The sequence below is a fragment of the Cuculus canorus genome, chromosome 7 (assembly GCF_017976375.1).
Source record: "Cuculus canorus isolate bCucCan1 chromosome 7, bCucCan1.pri, whole genome shotgun sequence".
NCBI classification, from domain to species: domain Eukaryota; kingdom Metazoa; phylum Chordata; class Aves; order Cuculiformes; family Cuculidae; genus Cuculus; species Cuculus canorus.
The window spans coordinates 39263745-39278480 of record NC_071407.1 but is presented as its reverse complement, the minus strand read 5'-3'; the positions used below and the strand labels follow the sequence as shown (position 1 = coordinate 39278480).

Here is a 14736-nt window from a genome sequence, read left to right as displayed (position 1 = left end):
AGAGAAAAGAGGCTTTGCAGGCAGAGTGCTATAGCAGGGGCAGCTGCTGTCTGTGAGAGACCTCTGCTTGTTGCAGTCAAATACATTTAGTTTCCGTCTTTTCTCTTGTCTTGACTGTAAAGGTACTTGATATGTTTTATTTGGCTGAGTACTGATGCATATGGGAAGTTGTTTTATCCTTAGATTATCAAATACGCTGCTTTTACCCAAAACAAAGATATTTCTGTATTATTAGAACGTGACACTGGATATTTCTGTATTTATGTCAAATACACATTTGAGCTCATCTTGACTTCAAGGTTGCGTTGCCTCATGCATGTGCTGTCTCTCTCCAGGGAGAATTACGCTGTGAGTAGTACTGTACGCCAACAGTGCTGTAACCATAAACCTGTGTTGGGGTTGGGTTTTTCTTCTGAGTCTTCTTTTCCTGTTGGCAGCAAAGCCTGGCTGCTCATGAAGGAATAAAAGTTCACTGAATGAGTATTCTGAGAGATGAAGTCCTGAAGTTTCAGATGAGCGTCCCAAGTCATAAAACTGCTTTGTGGAGTTTGTGTGTCGGTGAAGTAGGCTCCATGAGAAATTTTATTTCTGGGAAGCAAAGATGCAGAAGCAGAGTTTGTCACATCCTGTTGAGTTTGTTTTAGAGAAGTGTCACTTTTCCAAATGTTGACACAAAGTGATTAAACCTTATTCTGATGTACATACCACTTTCTGTACTGTACCTAAAAGTTCCTGCTGCTCGTATACCTGAGCTGTTTGAACGTGGTGACAAAGAGAGACTTGCATCTGAGTAAACCGACTTGCCAGTAGTCTGGGTGAGCACTAAAGGGAACACGTAATTATTTTTCCTTAGTACCAGAAGAGGTTATCCTGTTGTGATGATTGGAGTGCTTATCTGCTTCTTTGTTTGCTGAAATCTCCATTCTTTAGTGCTTTCTTCAAATCCTCTCTAGAACTCCAAACAAATTAGTTAGATCTTTGCCAAGCCTTAACCATAAAGATATTCTGCAAGTGTGCTATTTTCACATCAGATGGGAAATCCTACATGAAAATGGGGTACAAATCTTTCATAGTTAAAGCACTGAAGTTTCCTGTCCCAAAGTAAAACTGTTTCTGTTTGACGTCATTATTCATCAACATGTAAGCGTTCATTAGGAAGAGGAACCAATTAAAGTCCTGGTTATGCAGAAACTGAGTGTGACTCATCAAAACAGTCTGATTGTCAAATACTCAAGTGTTTCCAGAACTGGCTTTCTTGAAGAGGAGGTGGCTGTGAGTGCGGGTATTTCCTGTGTCTTTAATTCAAGGACCGTTCATCTAGGGAGTGGTTTCCGTTGCAATCACACGCTGGTCCACTAGGAGGAAGCAAACACTGCCGTGGATGCTTCTTGAGGGGAGCAGTAGTGGGTTTAAGGTTTGTTTTAATCCATGCATGTAGTTATGTCTATTATTTTTCAGCAGCATTGCTGTCCGAGCCCAGGCGTCTAGAGTAAAGCTTCTGAAAAGGTTCTCAGGCACTGGCAATCGCTGCCCAGGGAGGTGATCGAGTCACAGTCCCTGGAGGTGTTTAAAAGGTGAATGGATGAGGTACTTAGGGATATGATTTAGTAGTTGACAGGTACGGTTGGAATTAATGATCTCTAAGGTCTTTTTCAACCTAATGATTCTATGTTTCTCTAAGTTAAGTGCCGTGTAAACATTTTGGGATTAAGCAGCTTTTCTTGCGAGGGGGCTCACGCACTTTGTATCCAGGAGTTGTATCAACAGCCAGCTTCAGAGCTCACACCGCTGGCCCTGCTGGAATTTTCACTCTGTTGTTGCAGTTTGGACCTTGTTCTGGTGCTGCTGGTATCTGTAAAACTCATTTTTCACAGCAGCTGTAGTGGCACTTTAGGTGTAATGCAGCTGAAGACATGGACACATGAGTCACCGCTGTATCACAGTCGCTCACTCCAATAACAGAAGAACATTTTATAATGGCAGGAAGGATAAGAACGTAGACATGAGACTAAACGTTGATGTTGCAAAGAAACCTTACTGTCAGCTGACTGCTCTTTACTCATCCTGAACATGGAGCTCTCTTAACTAAATTGGCTTTTATTATAACTCCCGAAGCTTTTCAAGGCTGTCAGATGCCAACCTGAGCCGTGGCCGGATGAGGTGAGGGATCACCATCTCCCTGTAGGAAGGACATGGGCAGAGGGGGATGCTCTGACACCACTGCCCGCAGGCTGGGTTTAGCAGTGCTCAGCATCTCTCTTCAGCCCAGTCAGAACATTTCACGTGGACCTGCTGAAAAGACCAAATGCCTTTTCCATTGTCAGCGGGACACATTAAGCCCAGCAGTGTCAGATACCCATTCCCCCAAGTGCTCGTGCACCCTGGCTCATTCTGCCCTGGTTTTCCCGCTTTGATGAGCTGCTTCTCTGCACCAGTAGGAGAATGATCATTTTCCCAGAGCCATCTTTAATGTAAGATGAGTACTGGGAGCTGCTGCTTGAAGCTCTCTGCTGCTCTTTCTCCTCTGTGGCGGTGGTGTAGCAGTGCTGCCTGCCATGCATAGCGCGTTTCTCAGGCGAGATGATTTGCAGGCTGGCTTATGCAGAGAGGAGTTGAATAAAAACTAAATAACGTGAAAATAAATCAAATGTGTGGAGAGAAACAAGAAGGGTAAAAAGAAGAAATAAAATGGCAGTTGGGAGGAAAGCATAAGCTAGAAGAAAAGATTTAACGCTGTAACATTTCTAAGTGGTACAAGAAGGATAAATCAAAGCATGGAAGTGATGTGTTGCATCTTGTTATACTTCTTAATAGAGCGAAGCACAAGATGTCCGAAGTGGCTGTGCATTAGCTTCAGGGCTGAAGCTGTTCAGTTAGCCAAAACCTGACTCCTTGGAGCTGAAGGGTTCGTGTGCCTTGAGCAGACATCTGGTACTGTGTTTTTTTTCCCTGAACTGTCTGTGAAATCCCACAGTACTGGACAGAAATCAATGTATGTTCATGAAGTGGGTCCCTCTTGGCAGTCTAACGTTCCTTCACCCCCACATTTGTTAACTGGTTAATTAGATGTGCAGTTATAATAAATATGAGTAGCGTTTCCCGTTACACTCCTTGAAGTCAGTAAAATCACATAGGTTCCTGTGGCTGTAGCAAAGCAGAATTTAGTCCACCTTTCTCATGTGCAGTTTGGACTGGAAATAGAGGGTTTATTGAGGTTCTTCAAGTAACTTGTATTTTCTTCGATACACAGAAGTTGTGTACATCTCCTTTAAGCACAGAGAAATAATTTCTCTTGTTGTTTTCTTAGCTGCAGACTGAACCATCCCTCTTCTCTGATTTGACATTGCACTGCCCTTAATCCGCTCTGCTCTGCATCCTCTTTGTCATGCATGCTGCAGTTTTCTTGTGGTGTTTTTGAATGCATGGCATAGTTATACAAAAAAGTGCTGTTTGCTCTCTGAGAGAAGCCTGTGCAGAAAAGAGGGAGCTGCTTGAGCGTGCCAGAAGTTACAGCTTTAATGTGTGAAGCATTCAAAATTCAGCACGCTGCAAGGATCTGCTCAGTAGCTGGAATGTTTGTGCTGTTCAGTCAAGTCAGCTGGCAGCAGAAACATAACAAAATGAATGATAAGGTCACTGGCTGTGTAACTTTTCTCAAATACTTCTTTGCAGCTGACAAATACAACCATACATGGGTAAGATTTGGTCAAGACACGCTGCCTGTTCAGTGCTGGGACTGTTGCTTGAGGCTCAGGCAAAACAATGGCCAGAACAGACTTTCCCTGCAGTAATTATTAAATTTGTTGTTCTTTTCCAACATTCTAATCTTGCTCTTTCTTAGTCTTAGCTGCCATATCTGCATGGGTTAGATTATTTTTTAAGCGTTGAAATTCTGTTGCTTTGCAGATCAAGTCCAGGAGTAGACTATTGTTTAACAGAAGAGACTTTTGAAAATGCCAGTTGGCAGTGGGTTTTGTCAATAGAAACATATTTAATGTTACTGCAGGTGGAGGCAATGTAAGTAGCCTCCAGGGAAAGACAAAGAGGCATTTTAAATAAACCTCTTGGCATGTTAATCATTTCAAATCAAGTACCTAAATAAAGTAAGCCTTTAAATCAGGAGTTACCCTAAAGCATTAGGATGTGATTGGTAAAATGCCTCCTGACAGAGTCACAACACTGTACTTGGAAAATCTTTGTTTAGAAAGACAAAAGGAGTAATCTTTATTTACCTGTAAGACACGAGATAAGGAGATGGTACCAAAGACTTTGCTCTAATGCCTTTTATTTCAGAATGAAGTACAGCTTCTTGCCCAAGGACATCAAAGCACACACATCTCATTGCTGTTTTCTAGAGCTGGAGACATTTAAAATAAATTCCACCAACTTAAACTCTCCTTAAACGATCATTTAATTTTATCTTTTGCACTAGTTAAGTAATGGTATGTTTCTATTCTCCATGAGAAACCAGGCGTGAAAGATGGATTCTGTAAGTGGCAGGTGGAGGCCACACATAGCAACAAAGTGATGCCTTTTATCTTTCAATGATCTTCCTGATGTTGCCTAAGATTTTGTTGGTGTTTTTTGGATTTTTTTTGCTGCAAATGTACACCAGGCTGATGATCTCAGACAATTGTCAACAGGGACTTCAGGATCTCTTTCCTGGGCTGTGACAGCCAGATCCAGGATCAGCATCAAAGAGCTTAGGTCTGGATTGTTTTCCTCCGCAGACCTTACCCCATGTTTATCCACACTGAAGCTCCCGTGCCTTTTCTTCAGTTTTGTGAATTCCTACAGGACTTCTTTGCCATCAGCACAGCACTTGACTGCCCTGAGGAGGTCGGGAGACTTTGTGCACACTCCCTTCTGCAAGTCATGAATGAAGATGTTGAATGAAACCAGTCTCAGCAAACGCCTACTGCTGCCTCCTCTCCACCATGAAAGCCCTTCCATTTGCTCCCCACCCCTTAACCTCCTCCCAGTCAAAAAATGAGCCTTTCCTCCAAATTCTGTGCTTAGTTTAATGATCACCAAGAAAAAAATAAAATCCAAGGACTCTGAGGAGGAAAGGAACTATCGAGATGAGCTTTTCACCTTTATAGTCCTTGTATTTTTCTCATACAAAACAGACCACCCAAAATTTGCAGACGTGTTTACATTTTGAGAAATGATGATCCAGAAAATGCACAACTGCCATGAATTAACCTTGCAGTAATTTTTAAAACATACTGTATTATCTGCAGAGAGTGGAGGTTGGCTCTTGACACCATCCTTTTGTGTTCATCCTAGAAAACCCCAGATGTATTCGGTTGCCAGGGAGGAGAGTGGTGTCAAAGAGTTTGCATCAGTCAGAGCGAAGCAAAACATTAATCATTGTGGGACCTGATGCTTAATGACAAGGCTGTAGCAAGGAAAGAAAGTGAGACAGCACCACTGAGTCTTACAGCTACAACAGACAAGGTAGGCTAGATTCTAGTTCACTTAGCAAGAACAAAAAAGCACAGAATGTCTTTGAATTTAGCAGAGGATTGAAACCCCTGAGCTATTTTAAGAGGGTGCAACACAGCAACCCGTCTGCTGTAAAACAGTGAGAAAAAACCCGACTGCAACACGGTTATAACTGCAGGACAGGCCCTCCCACTGCTGCAGATGCTCTCAGCCGTCCAGCAGATTATTGGTTTTGTCAATCGATGTTTTTCGTCAAGGCCAGACTTATGGTCCAGGCCAGCTCGGTTGCAATCTGCCTGGCCGGCAGAAGCTCTGTGGGCACGGCCACCTGCTGCAGAAAGTGGCTTGGCACATTTCTCGCACAGATCTCCCGCAGAAGACATGGCTGAGGCAGGAAAAGGGGTATTTTTGGTGAGATGGGGAAGAAGAGACTGCGAACCATCCAAAGGGGCAGTAAAAAATCCAGCATAGCTCTGGAGTACTGGTATTTTGGCCACGTCCCAGCCCCACTCATCTCTTTGCCGAATGCCCCCCTGCACTTCACTGAAGTATGAGCCCATTTCCTGTACTGAGCTACTGTGCGCCTTGCGATTAGCTATTAACTAGCTATTGTGTTTGAAAAGGGGTTTTATTTCAGCAGAAAGTGATTCTCATGTAATCCTTGCTCAGCTCAGAGGAGCTTTGCAATCTGCCAGTGAGACGTCCTCTTGCAGCGTAGTTTGTGCAAAATAAATGAGTGTATAACATTTACGATCATTGACTTGTTAGTGTTTACGTTTTATCAGGCTGAGCAAGGTAAGACTGTTTTCCAGCAAAAAAAAAAAAGAGTAATCTGGAATGATACATAATTTTGCTAAATGCCTTTTGTTGGGGGGACTCCTGACCACCTGTCCCTCTTTTCTCTTTGAGTGCAATTGCACAGCCTGGAGTTTCCTTGGGAATCTCACTGGCTGATTCAGTGTTCAGCACAAATGCTTCCAGTATCACACTCGGTGAAGAAACGAATTATTTCTCATTTCTGGTATTTTCTCGTTTTCACTTGTTTTATTTTAGGAGAAATTCCCAGATAAGACTAGTGAACTCCCATGAGCTGAAGCGTGAGGGTGGAATGAGTGAGCAGAAGACGGAGTCTTGCATCACTTGATTTCTATATGCATAAATCTGACTAAAGCAAATATCAGGGCAAAGGAAACAGTCAGTGTTTACGTATTCCACTTACTCATTCTTTTGTTTTGTTTCAATCCCTTCCAGGTTGCTTTCTGTTAGCTCTAAGGATATCTAGAAGCTTAGGAATAGGTACTCAAATAGCCTTTAAATTCCAATTTTTTTTTGCCTTTTAATGCTTTTTTTTCCACTAAGATTTTGGAGCTTGGGTAGATTGCGGTGTTAGATGGGTGCTCATGCAAGTCTGAAATGTTTTTTCTCTCTGCATTTAGACCTGGATCAGACAAAGGGTCTCACATCTCTGCAGGGGGGAAAGCATCTTGCCACAAGGCTCAGGTTGGCATCCAAACCTCACAGCAGCTGCTGCTGCTGAGACCAGGAATCTTCTCTCTGCCAGATGCGCACCACTTGTGCCTTTTTTCACTGGCCTCCTCAGTATTTTTTTGTGCAAGGGTTACCCAGTCTGTGGTATTTCTCTCCTGCGCCAGCAACCCCCTGGGAAAATTCAGCATTGGGGAACTGGAGATGGGAGCTATGCCTGCAGCCATCTGATTCCTAATCTTTAGGGCTGGACAGTAACAAATGATGAGAGGAGGATATTTGGGAGGTAAAAATAACTTTTCTGACTAGCCCTGTCACTTCAGAAAGTGTATTAGCGAGTTGTTAGCACTGTCTTCCCCATCTTACCCGATTAGGAGAGTGAACCAGATTGTTTCATGAACAATATATTAATGAAACTCAGTTTTGTTACTTTTATATGCTGTGCTCCTTCCTCTCACTCTTCAATACCGTCATTTTCCCTGTGACCTTCTCGGTCCTTTGATATTTTAATTTCCCCACTAAATCGCCCAAATTGCCATCCAGTTCTCCCAAGCACCTTCCATGTCTCCCAGCTGTGAGAGGGGGAAGTGGCAGCACATAATAACTGAGCTCACTGCACTGTTGTTCCTCGAAGGTCAATGCTGATTGCATGATGTACATCAGCTGATTTTTATCAAACCTGTAAGAATGTCACGCATCAGCTAAAAAATATTTCCCTGACTCCATTCTTGTTTTCCTGTTCTGCTTCCTACTAATACTAAACACAACTTGGAACTCGCACATACCGCGGCAAAAGGGCAGGCCTGATTTTCACAGCGTTCGGCTAATTTTCATAGCATGGTTTGGGTTGGAAGGGATCTTAAAAGACCATCCAGTTCCAACCCCTGCCATGGGCAAGGACACCTCCTGCTGGACCAGGCTGTTCAAAGCCCCATCCAAACTGGCCTTGAACACCTCCAGGGATGGGGCGTCTGTGACTAAGCAACCCGTGCTAGCGCTTCACCACCCTCACAGTAAACAAATTCTTCCTAATACCTAATTTAAATCTATCTTCTTTCAGCTTAAAACCATTACCCCTTGTCCTTTCGCTTCATGCCGTTGTTAAAAGCCCCTCTCCAGCTGTTCTGGAGCCCCTTCAGGTACTGGAAGGTCACTATCAGATCTCCCCGGAGCCTTCTCCAGGCTGAAACCACCCCGACTCTCAGCCTTTCTTCACCACAGAGGCGCTCCGGCCCTCACATCATCTTTGTGGCCTCCTCTGGACTGACTCCAACGGGTCCATGTTCTTCCTGTGCTGAGGGATCTAGAGCTGGACACGGTACTGCAGGTGAGGTGAACATGAGCCAGCAGTGTGCCCAGGTGGCCAAGAAGGCCAACGGCATCTTGGCTTGTATCAGAAATGGGGTCACCAGCAGGGCCAGAGAGGTTATTCTCCCTCTGTACTCAGCACTGGTGAGACCGCACCTTGAGTACTGTGTTCAGTTCTGGACCCCTCACCACAAGAAGGATGTTGAGGCTCTGGAGTGTGTCCAGAGAAGAGCAACGAAGCTGGTGGGGGGCTGGAGAACAAGTCTGATGAGGAGCGGCTGAGAGAGCTGGGGTTGTTTAGCCTGGAGAAGAGGAGGCTGAGGGGAGACCTTATTACTCTCTACAACTGCCTGAAAGGAGGTTGTGGAGAGGAGGGAGCTGGGCTCTTCTCCCGAGTGACAGGGGACAGGACAAGAGGGAATGGCCTGAAGCTCCGCCAGGGGAGGTTCAGATTGGATATCAGAAAAAAATTCTTCACAGTAAGAGTCATTGGGTACTGGAACAGCTGCCCAGGGAGGGGGTCGAGTCACCTTCCCTGGAGGTGTTTAAGGAACGGGTGGATGAAGTGCTTAGGGACATGGTTTAGGGAGTGTTGGGAATGGTTGGACTCGATGATCCAATGGGTCCTTTCCAACCTTGTGATTCTGTGATTCTGTGTGATTCTGTGAGGTATCACCGGAGCAGAGGAGCAGAGTCATGGGCTCTGCTGGTACCGGGGGGCCTGGGGCGGGGGAGGGGGCTCTGTCGGTGTTGGTGCTGATACCGGGGGGGGGGGCTGGTGGCAGGGGGGCTCTGCCACTCGCGGGGGCTCCCCTGGTGCCGGTAAGGGGGGGTTGGATCTCTCCCAGTGCCGCCGGCTCTGGCGGTGCCGTTGGGGGGCGGTGCCCGGTCTGTGCCGGTGCGGTCGGGGGCGGTGCCGCAGCGGTTCCCGCGGGGCGGTGCGGGGGGCGGTGCGGCGGGCGGGGCGCGGCCCGGTGGGTGCCGGGGCGGCGGGGCCGGAGCGGCGGGGCCTCGCCCGGCCATGGCCGCGGAGCCGCGCGGGGACGGGGCGGCGCGGCCCGGGGGCTGCCGGCCGCTCGCCCACCAGGTGGCCGGGCACGTGTACGGCGCCGAGAAGGGCGGTGAGCGGCGGGGGTCATCGTGGGGCGGGGGCCAGGGCCAGTCACCCCCGTGCAGGTGTGGGCGAGGGTGCCATCTCTGTGCAGGTGCAGCTGTGGGCAAGGGTCATCTTGGTGCAGGCGAAGGTGGGGGGGTGGGTGTGGGTGAGGATGCAGGTGAGGGTCGTCTGGATGTGGGTGAGGATGCAGGTGAGGGTCCTCTGGGTGTGGGTGAGGATGCAGGTGAGGGTCCTCTGGGTGTGGGTGAGGATGCAGGTGAGGGTCGTCTGGGTGCGGGTGAGGATGCAGGTGAGGGTCCTCTGGGTGTGGGTGAGGATGCAGGTGAGGGTCGTCTGGGTGTGGGTGAGGATGCAGGTGAGGGTCCTCTGGGTGTGGGTGAGGATGCAGGTGAGGGTCCTCCGGGTGTGGGTGTGGTTGCAGGCGAGGGTCATCTCCATGCAGGTATGGGTTTTGTGCCGGTGAGGATCCGTTCAGCGCAGGCGAGGGTCATCTTTGTGTGGGTGCAGATGTGGATGCAGGTGAGGGTGTTATCTCCATGCAGGTGCAGATGTGGGTGTGGACAAGGGTCACCTCGTTGCAGGTGAGGGTGCAGGAAAGGGTCATCTCCATGAAGGTGAGGATTAGCTCAGTGTGGGTGCAGGCAAGGGTCACCTCAGTGCGGGTGTGGATATGGGTGTGGATGCAGGCAGTGGTCATCTCTGTGTAGGTGTGGGTGTGGATGTGGGTGAGGATCACTGCAGTCCGGGTGTGGGCAAGGGTCATCTTGGTGCAGGTGTGGGTGTGGATGCGGGCAAGGATCAGCTCAGTGCGGGCAAGGGTCACCTCAGTGCAGGGCTGGTGTCCCCCTTGGGGAGGGTGTTGGCAGGGCTGTGTCACTGCTGCTGAATGTGTGTGCTGGGTAGGAGTGCGTTGAGGCCGAGGACATGGCAGTGGCAGTTACTCCACTGGCTTTGAGTCCGTGTTTTAATTGCAGGCCGAGGGCCAGGAGCTGGCCCTTCGGACTGAGGTGCCTGCTAATGTAGGCGGTGGTCAGTGCTGGAGCAAGCGGCCACGTTAGTGTTGCGAGGTGCCATTTCTCACCGTTCCAGGAGATGGCATTTGGTCTAGCTCCTGCCTCTGAGCCAAATGTCAGGTGTGCATCCATTCCGCACTCAGTACAGCTGGCATGAGTACCTGCTGTCGTGCTGCCTTTCAACCCTGTGGGTGGGAGCTGCCTCTGCCCAGGAGGCCAGGGGCTGAGCTTGAGAGTTCTTTCAGCCTCAGCCAGTGCAATTAGGGCACTAAATGGCACCACAAGTTTGTCTTATCTACAGCCCACGTCTGTGGCCTGTCTTGCTGCTGATAATCTCCACATTCTTGTCCCTTGCCTCTGCTGCAACTGGTGCAATAAAATGTTGAGGGAGGTGCATTGGATCCTTGGACCTGTACATCTTCCTCGTTGTTCATTTATCATAACATGGGGTGGGATCGGGCAAAAGGGACTCTGCAGGAGAGCCTCACCTTTGGCGTGTCATTTTTATTGCAGTTGGATCAAGACAACACGGGTGATACACCATCTGTGTTGTGGGTGCAGCTCCAATGGATTAGGTAAAGCTGGCTCTACTACAGTTGATGAACAAGACCAAGGTTTTCCTGGAAAGATACCACCATGACTGATGACCTCATCAGAGAAACTGGGGTTTATATTTAAGTGAGGACTGAAGCTACTCTGACACTTGCAGCTCTCTAATTTTTGTAACTGAATCTTCTTACTTTATCTATTTACAGATGTTGTGTGTAGGGTTGCAGGCAGTCGAGATGCTAAAGATACGGGGTCATGTGATTCTGCAGTGCTGCTCATTGTAGTGTCTTTGTTGTGAAGCTAGTGCCCAGTTTGGATATGTGTAGTTGCTAATAGTGCCCGTAAGGAATATCGCAGACAGTCTGTGCGCCAGAATCTGTGGGAACTTTAAGCGTATGTGAGGAGACTAGTGTGTCTTCTGCCCTTTCCATTGCCTTTTGTGCCTTTTCTTACTGTAGTCAACCTTCCTGCTGGTTTCCATTCTGCCCTTTTCTACCCCACTGGACCTTTAGCATTTTGAAAGCCTAGAGCTGTAAAACCAGTGTGCCTGTTTGTTGGGATGCCTCTGTTGCTCAGCGTGCAGCATGGGAGATGTACCTTGACAGTTGTACCTGGCTGGTGTTGGTATCTGAGCTGTTTTCTCATTCAAGCTCAGAGCCTTTCTTGTTCTGCCCAGCTTCCTCCTGCGCGCCACTGCTGTCGTCTGTGCTCGACTTCTCGTCTGCCCCTACATACAAACGTGTGGAGGGCTTTAAGGAATCAGAAGTATTTTTAAACTTTTTTTTTCATTAAAATATGCCTTAAAATCTATTTGCCATTGTGTTCCCTTCCTCTTGAACAACCTTGCTCCTTGTGACTGTTACTGCTTTGCAAAGGAAGGGCTCTGGCCTTTTCTCTGCATGCACGCATAGACCCTTGGCTTCTGGGCATTACAGTTGACCATTTGTTGAATGCTGTGTTCAGTAGTGCTTCCCCGACATAGAGTAAATAGTGTAGTACATAAGTTGTACTTGGGTTGTAGCTTGATTCCATAGGCATGTCGAGAGAGGCAGGAGCTAATGGGATAAGCTGCCTTATAGAGCCTACCGTGCCTGGCTGGGGTTTGGCGCCTGTACCCACAAAGTGCTGGAGGTCCCTGAGCCATCAGTGGGATTCTGTAGCTAAAGGAGCTGCTCTCTTTTGCTGTGATGCTTGGTTGTGCAAATCATAAAGCTTCTGACTCTGGCTGCTGTTTTCCCGACACAAAGGTTAAGGTCGCACAAACCTACTGGTCAGTCCTTAGTAGATGCCTTCAGAACATCTTTTCTAAAGGAGACGTTCAGCGCGTTTGTGTAGGACGTGATTTGTCTAGTTCAGTGAAGCGTATGGGTTGGATATGATTTTTTTTCGTTGTTAAGAAGAGTGTGTACATCTGTATTAGTAGTTTTTGCAGTAGGTTTTAGTTTCAGAACACTAGGAAGCTTTGCATGCAAAGTTATAGAGAAATGTTTGTGAGATGTACCAGAATTAAAATTCCGAAATAGTTCTGCTGCTTTTTCAGGGATGTTAAATTGCTTACTCATATATTAAACATACTCCTTATCTGTGCTGAAAAGCCCCAGGAAGCACACACCAAAGCCATGACCGAATGTCAGTATGATCTGCAGGTGATAGTGTCTCTGGTTGTTGTTGTAGATCAGAGGGAAAGCTGTGGAGTTTTCATCTTTGTGGTGGATGTTGAAACGTGAGTTATAGGTTTCCAAGCCTGCCATGGTCCCAGTTACAGAGTGGGTGCTCCAGTCTGTCAAGAAATCCAGAGTGTGAGGGAATTTTAAGCAGTGTCAGGTTATGACAAACTGTTCATGTAATATGTATCAATCCACTAGTGTATGGATTCTATTTTCAGGCATGTTTGCCGGCTCTTTCTACCTTGTAGATAGTTGATTTGTCTTAGCGTCAAAGCTAGCACGCAGATTTGGAGGAGAATGTGTTATAAACCCTTTTTAATGTTGTGATTGTTAGCAATTCACATTCAAAACATGTCCCGTTCAAATACTTTGTGCACTTTGCTAAGTGGTTTCCAACACACATAAAAGGGTCTGGAGGGGGAGGTGAAGCCATCGTGTCTTGAAGATGTTGTGGTAGTCTGTGCGTTGTTATTGTGAGGCAATATTTTTTTTCTAGTTCTGGAAAGTATACAACATCCAGCTTTCATCAAGTAACGTGACTTGAGAATTTTACACAATTTTTTTAAAGCGCTCATTACTCACTGACACAGCCAACTAATGAAACCACTTTTCTAGGTCTGGTGGTTGTTTTAAAGTAAATATGTTAGGCTCTAAAGATTTTATTTAGTTTCCAGGAGTGCACAGCAGACTCCATTCAGAGGTAATGCTTTCAAAAAGGTGAAAACAACATTTCTGTTACAAATGCAAACTCCTTTTGGGACACAGAGGTCTTGCCTCATTTTACCATGTTTTCCCAAGAGGTAAGCTGAAGATGGAACCGATTTTGGATACAGTTGATATTTTTGTTTTCCTTCTAAGCAAAATAAATTGCTATCTGAAAAGCTATGAATAAATTCTAGGAGAAATTTTCTTTTCCAGAAGTGGGTTTTAATTTTTCCCTTACAACTGATGGTCTTGATACTTAGAGTGCATTTCACAGAGGTGCAGTTACTCTTCTCTGTTCTTGCCTATATCTATCCCTTGAGTACACTCAGATATTCAGTGGCATTTCTTACGCAGCTACTTGGCAATATTACTCACAGAAGAGTCATTAAGGTTGTTTTGGGAGGTAGTGTTGGATTTTTTTGGTGATTGAAGTGAGCGCCTGGCCGAGGCGAAATTCTGTACTGTAATTGCGATGATACGCACAGCAGCATCTGATTAGCATGGAGTGCTATAGGGGTGCTACTTCTAGTAATGTAGAAGTGCTCTTTAAATGCCACTGATGTAGGAATACATTCACAGGACATGTGTTTCTGTTTTAGATAGTGAGAAGTGTGTTAAACTTGGTACTAATTTCTTTAACTTCTTGGCATTGTTGGAAAACCAACTTATAGTTTACCTAGGAAGGGAGTGTCTGTGTAGTCTTCCAGAGCTGACTGAATTTCTTTTTTTGTGCGGACCTTTTAATGTTAAATCCCAGTACTGTGTTGGCTTTAAGCAGAATTAGACCCAGGAAATCATCTGATGGCTAGAAAAAGAGGAATGCAAGCAAATCTCTGCTAAGGGTTTTGTGTTGGAGCTGCCAGTTTTAACTGTACTGTGCACGTACTGAAATCAGTACAACTTTGCAGACAAGCTGTCCCTGACGGTGTGTTTACTATTTCTGAAAAAGAAATAGCAAGCCCTGAAGGAAATGCTTCTCTTCTAGGTATACTGCAGCATCCAGATGGGACTGTCCTGAAGCAGTTGCAGCCACCACCTCGCGGTCCGAGGGAGCAGGACTTCTACAACAAGGTGAGGATTCCTGCAGCGTGGCAGGAGCTGGCTTGCTGCAGGTGAAATGATGGGTGTGCTTCCTGGAGAAGCACATCCTTGTTGTTTCAGTTGGGAAAGCACAACCTAGATTTCTGAACGGTAGGTCACCAACAGACCTGTCATGGTATCTGTGTGCTGCCTAGAACATTGGATATCTGTCCCATGCCAGACCTACTTTGCTCACAGGATTTAAGCTTGCTTATTTGCTTGTGGGAGAGCAGGGTTTTTGTGGCATCTAAGATTTTATTGAAAAGCCTTGTTTTATCTCCATCGATGATTAAAGGGTGGTGTGTTTGATCCCATCCTTCTCATGTTACCGAGTGTCTCAGAACTGGTTGCATCTAAATTTAGC

General features: G+C 46.5%; 1 protein-coding gene across 1 annotated transcript in view; it reads left to right on the top strand.

Annotated features, from left to right (window-relative positions):
* Positions 1 to 9211: 9211 nt before the first annotated feature.
* The window catches only part of IPMK (inositol polyphosphate multikinase), a 44256-nt gene continuing 38731 nt past the window's right edge, over positions 9212 to 14736 (top strand). Inside the window, exons 1-2 of the mRNA XM_054071650.1 lie at positions 9212 to 9362; positions 14278 to 14363. Coding sequence (XP_053927625.1) covers positions 9263 to 9362; positions 14278 to 14363 — 186 coding nt within the window. The 5' untranslated portion in view covers positions 9212 to 9262. The remainder of the gene's footprint in view (positions 9363 to 14277; positions 14364 to 14736) is intronic.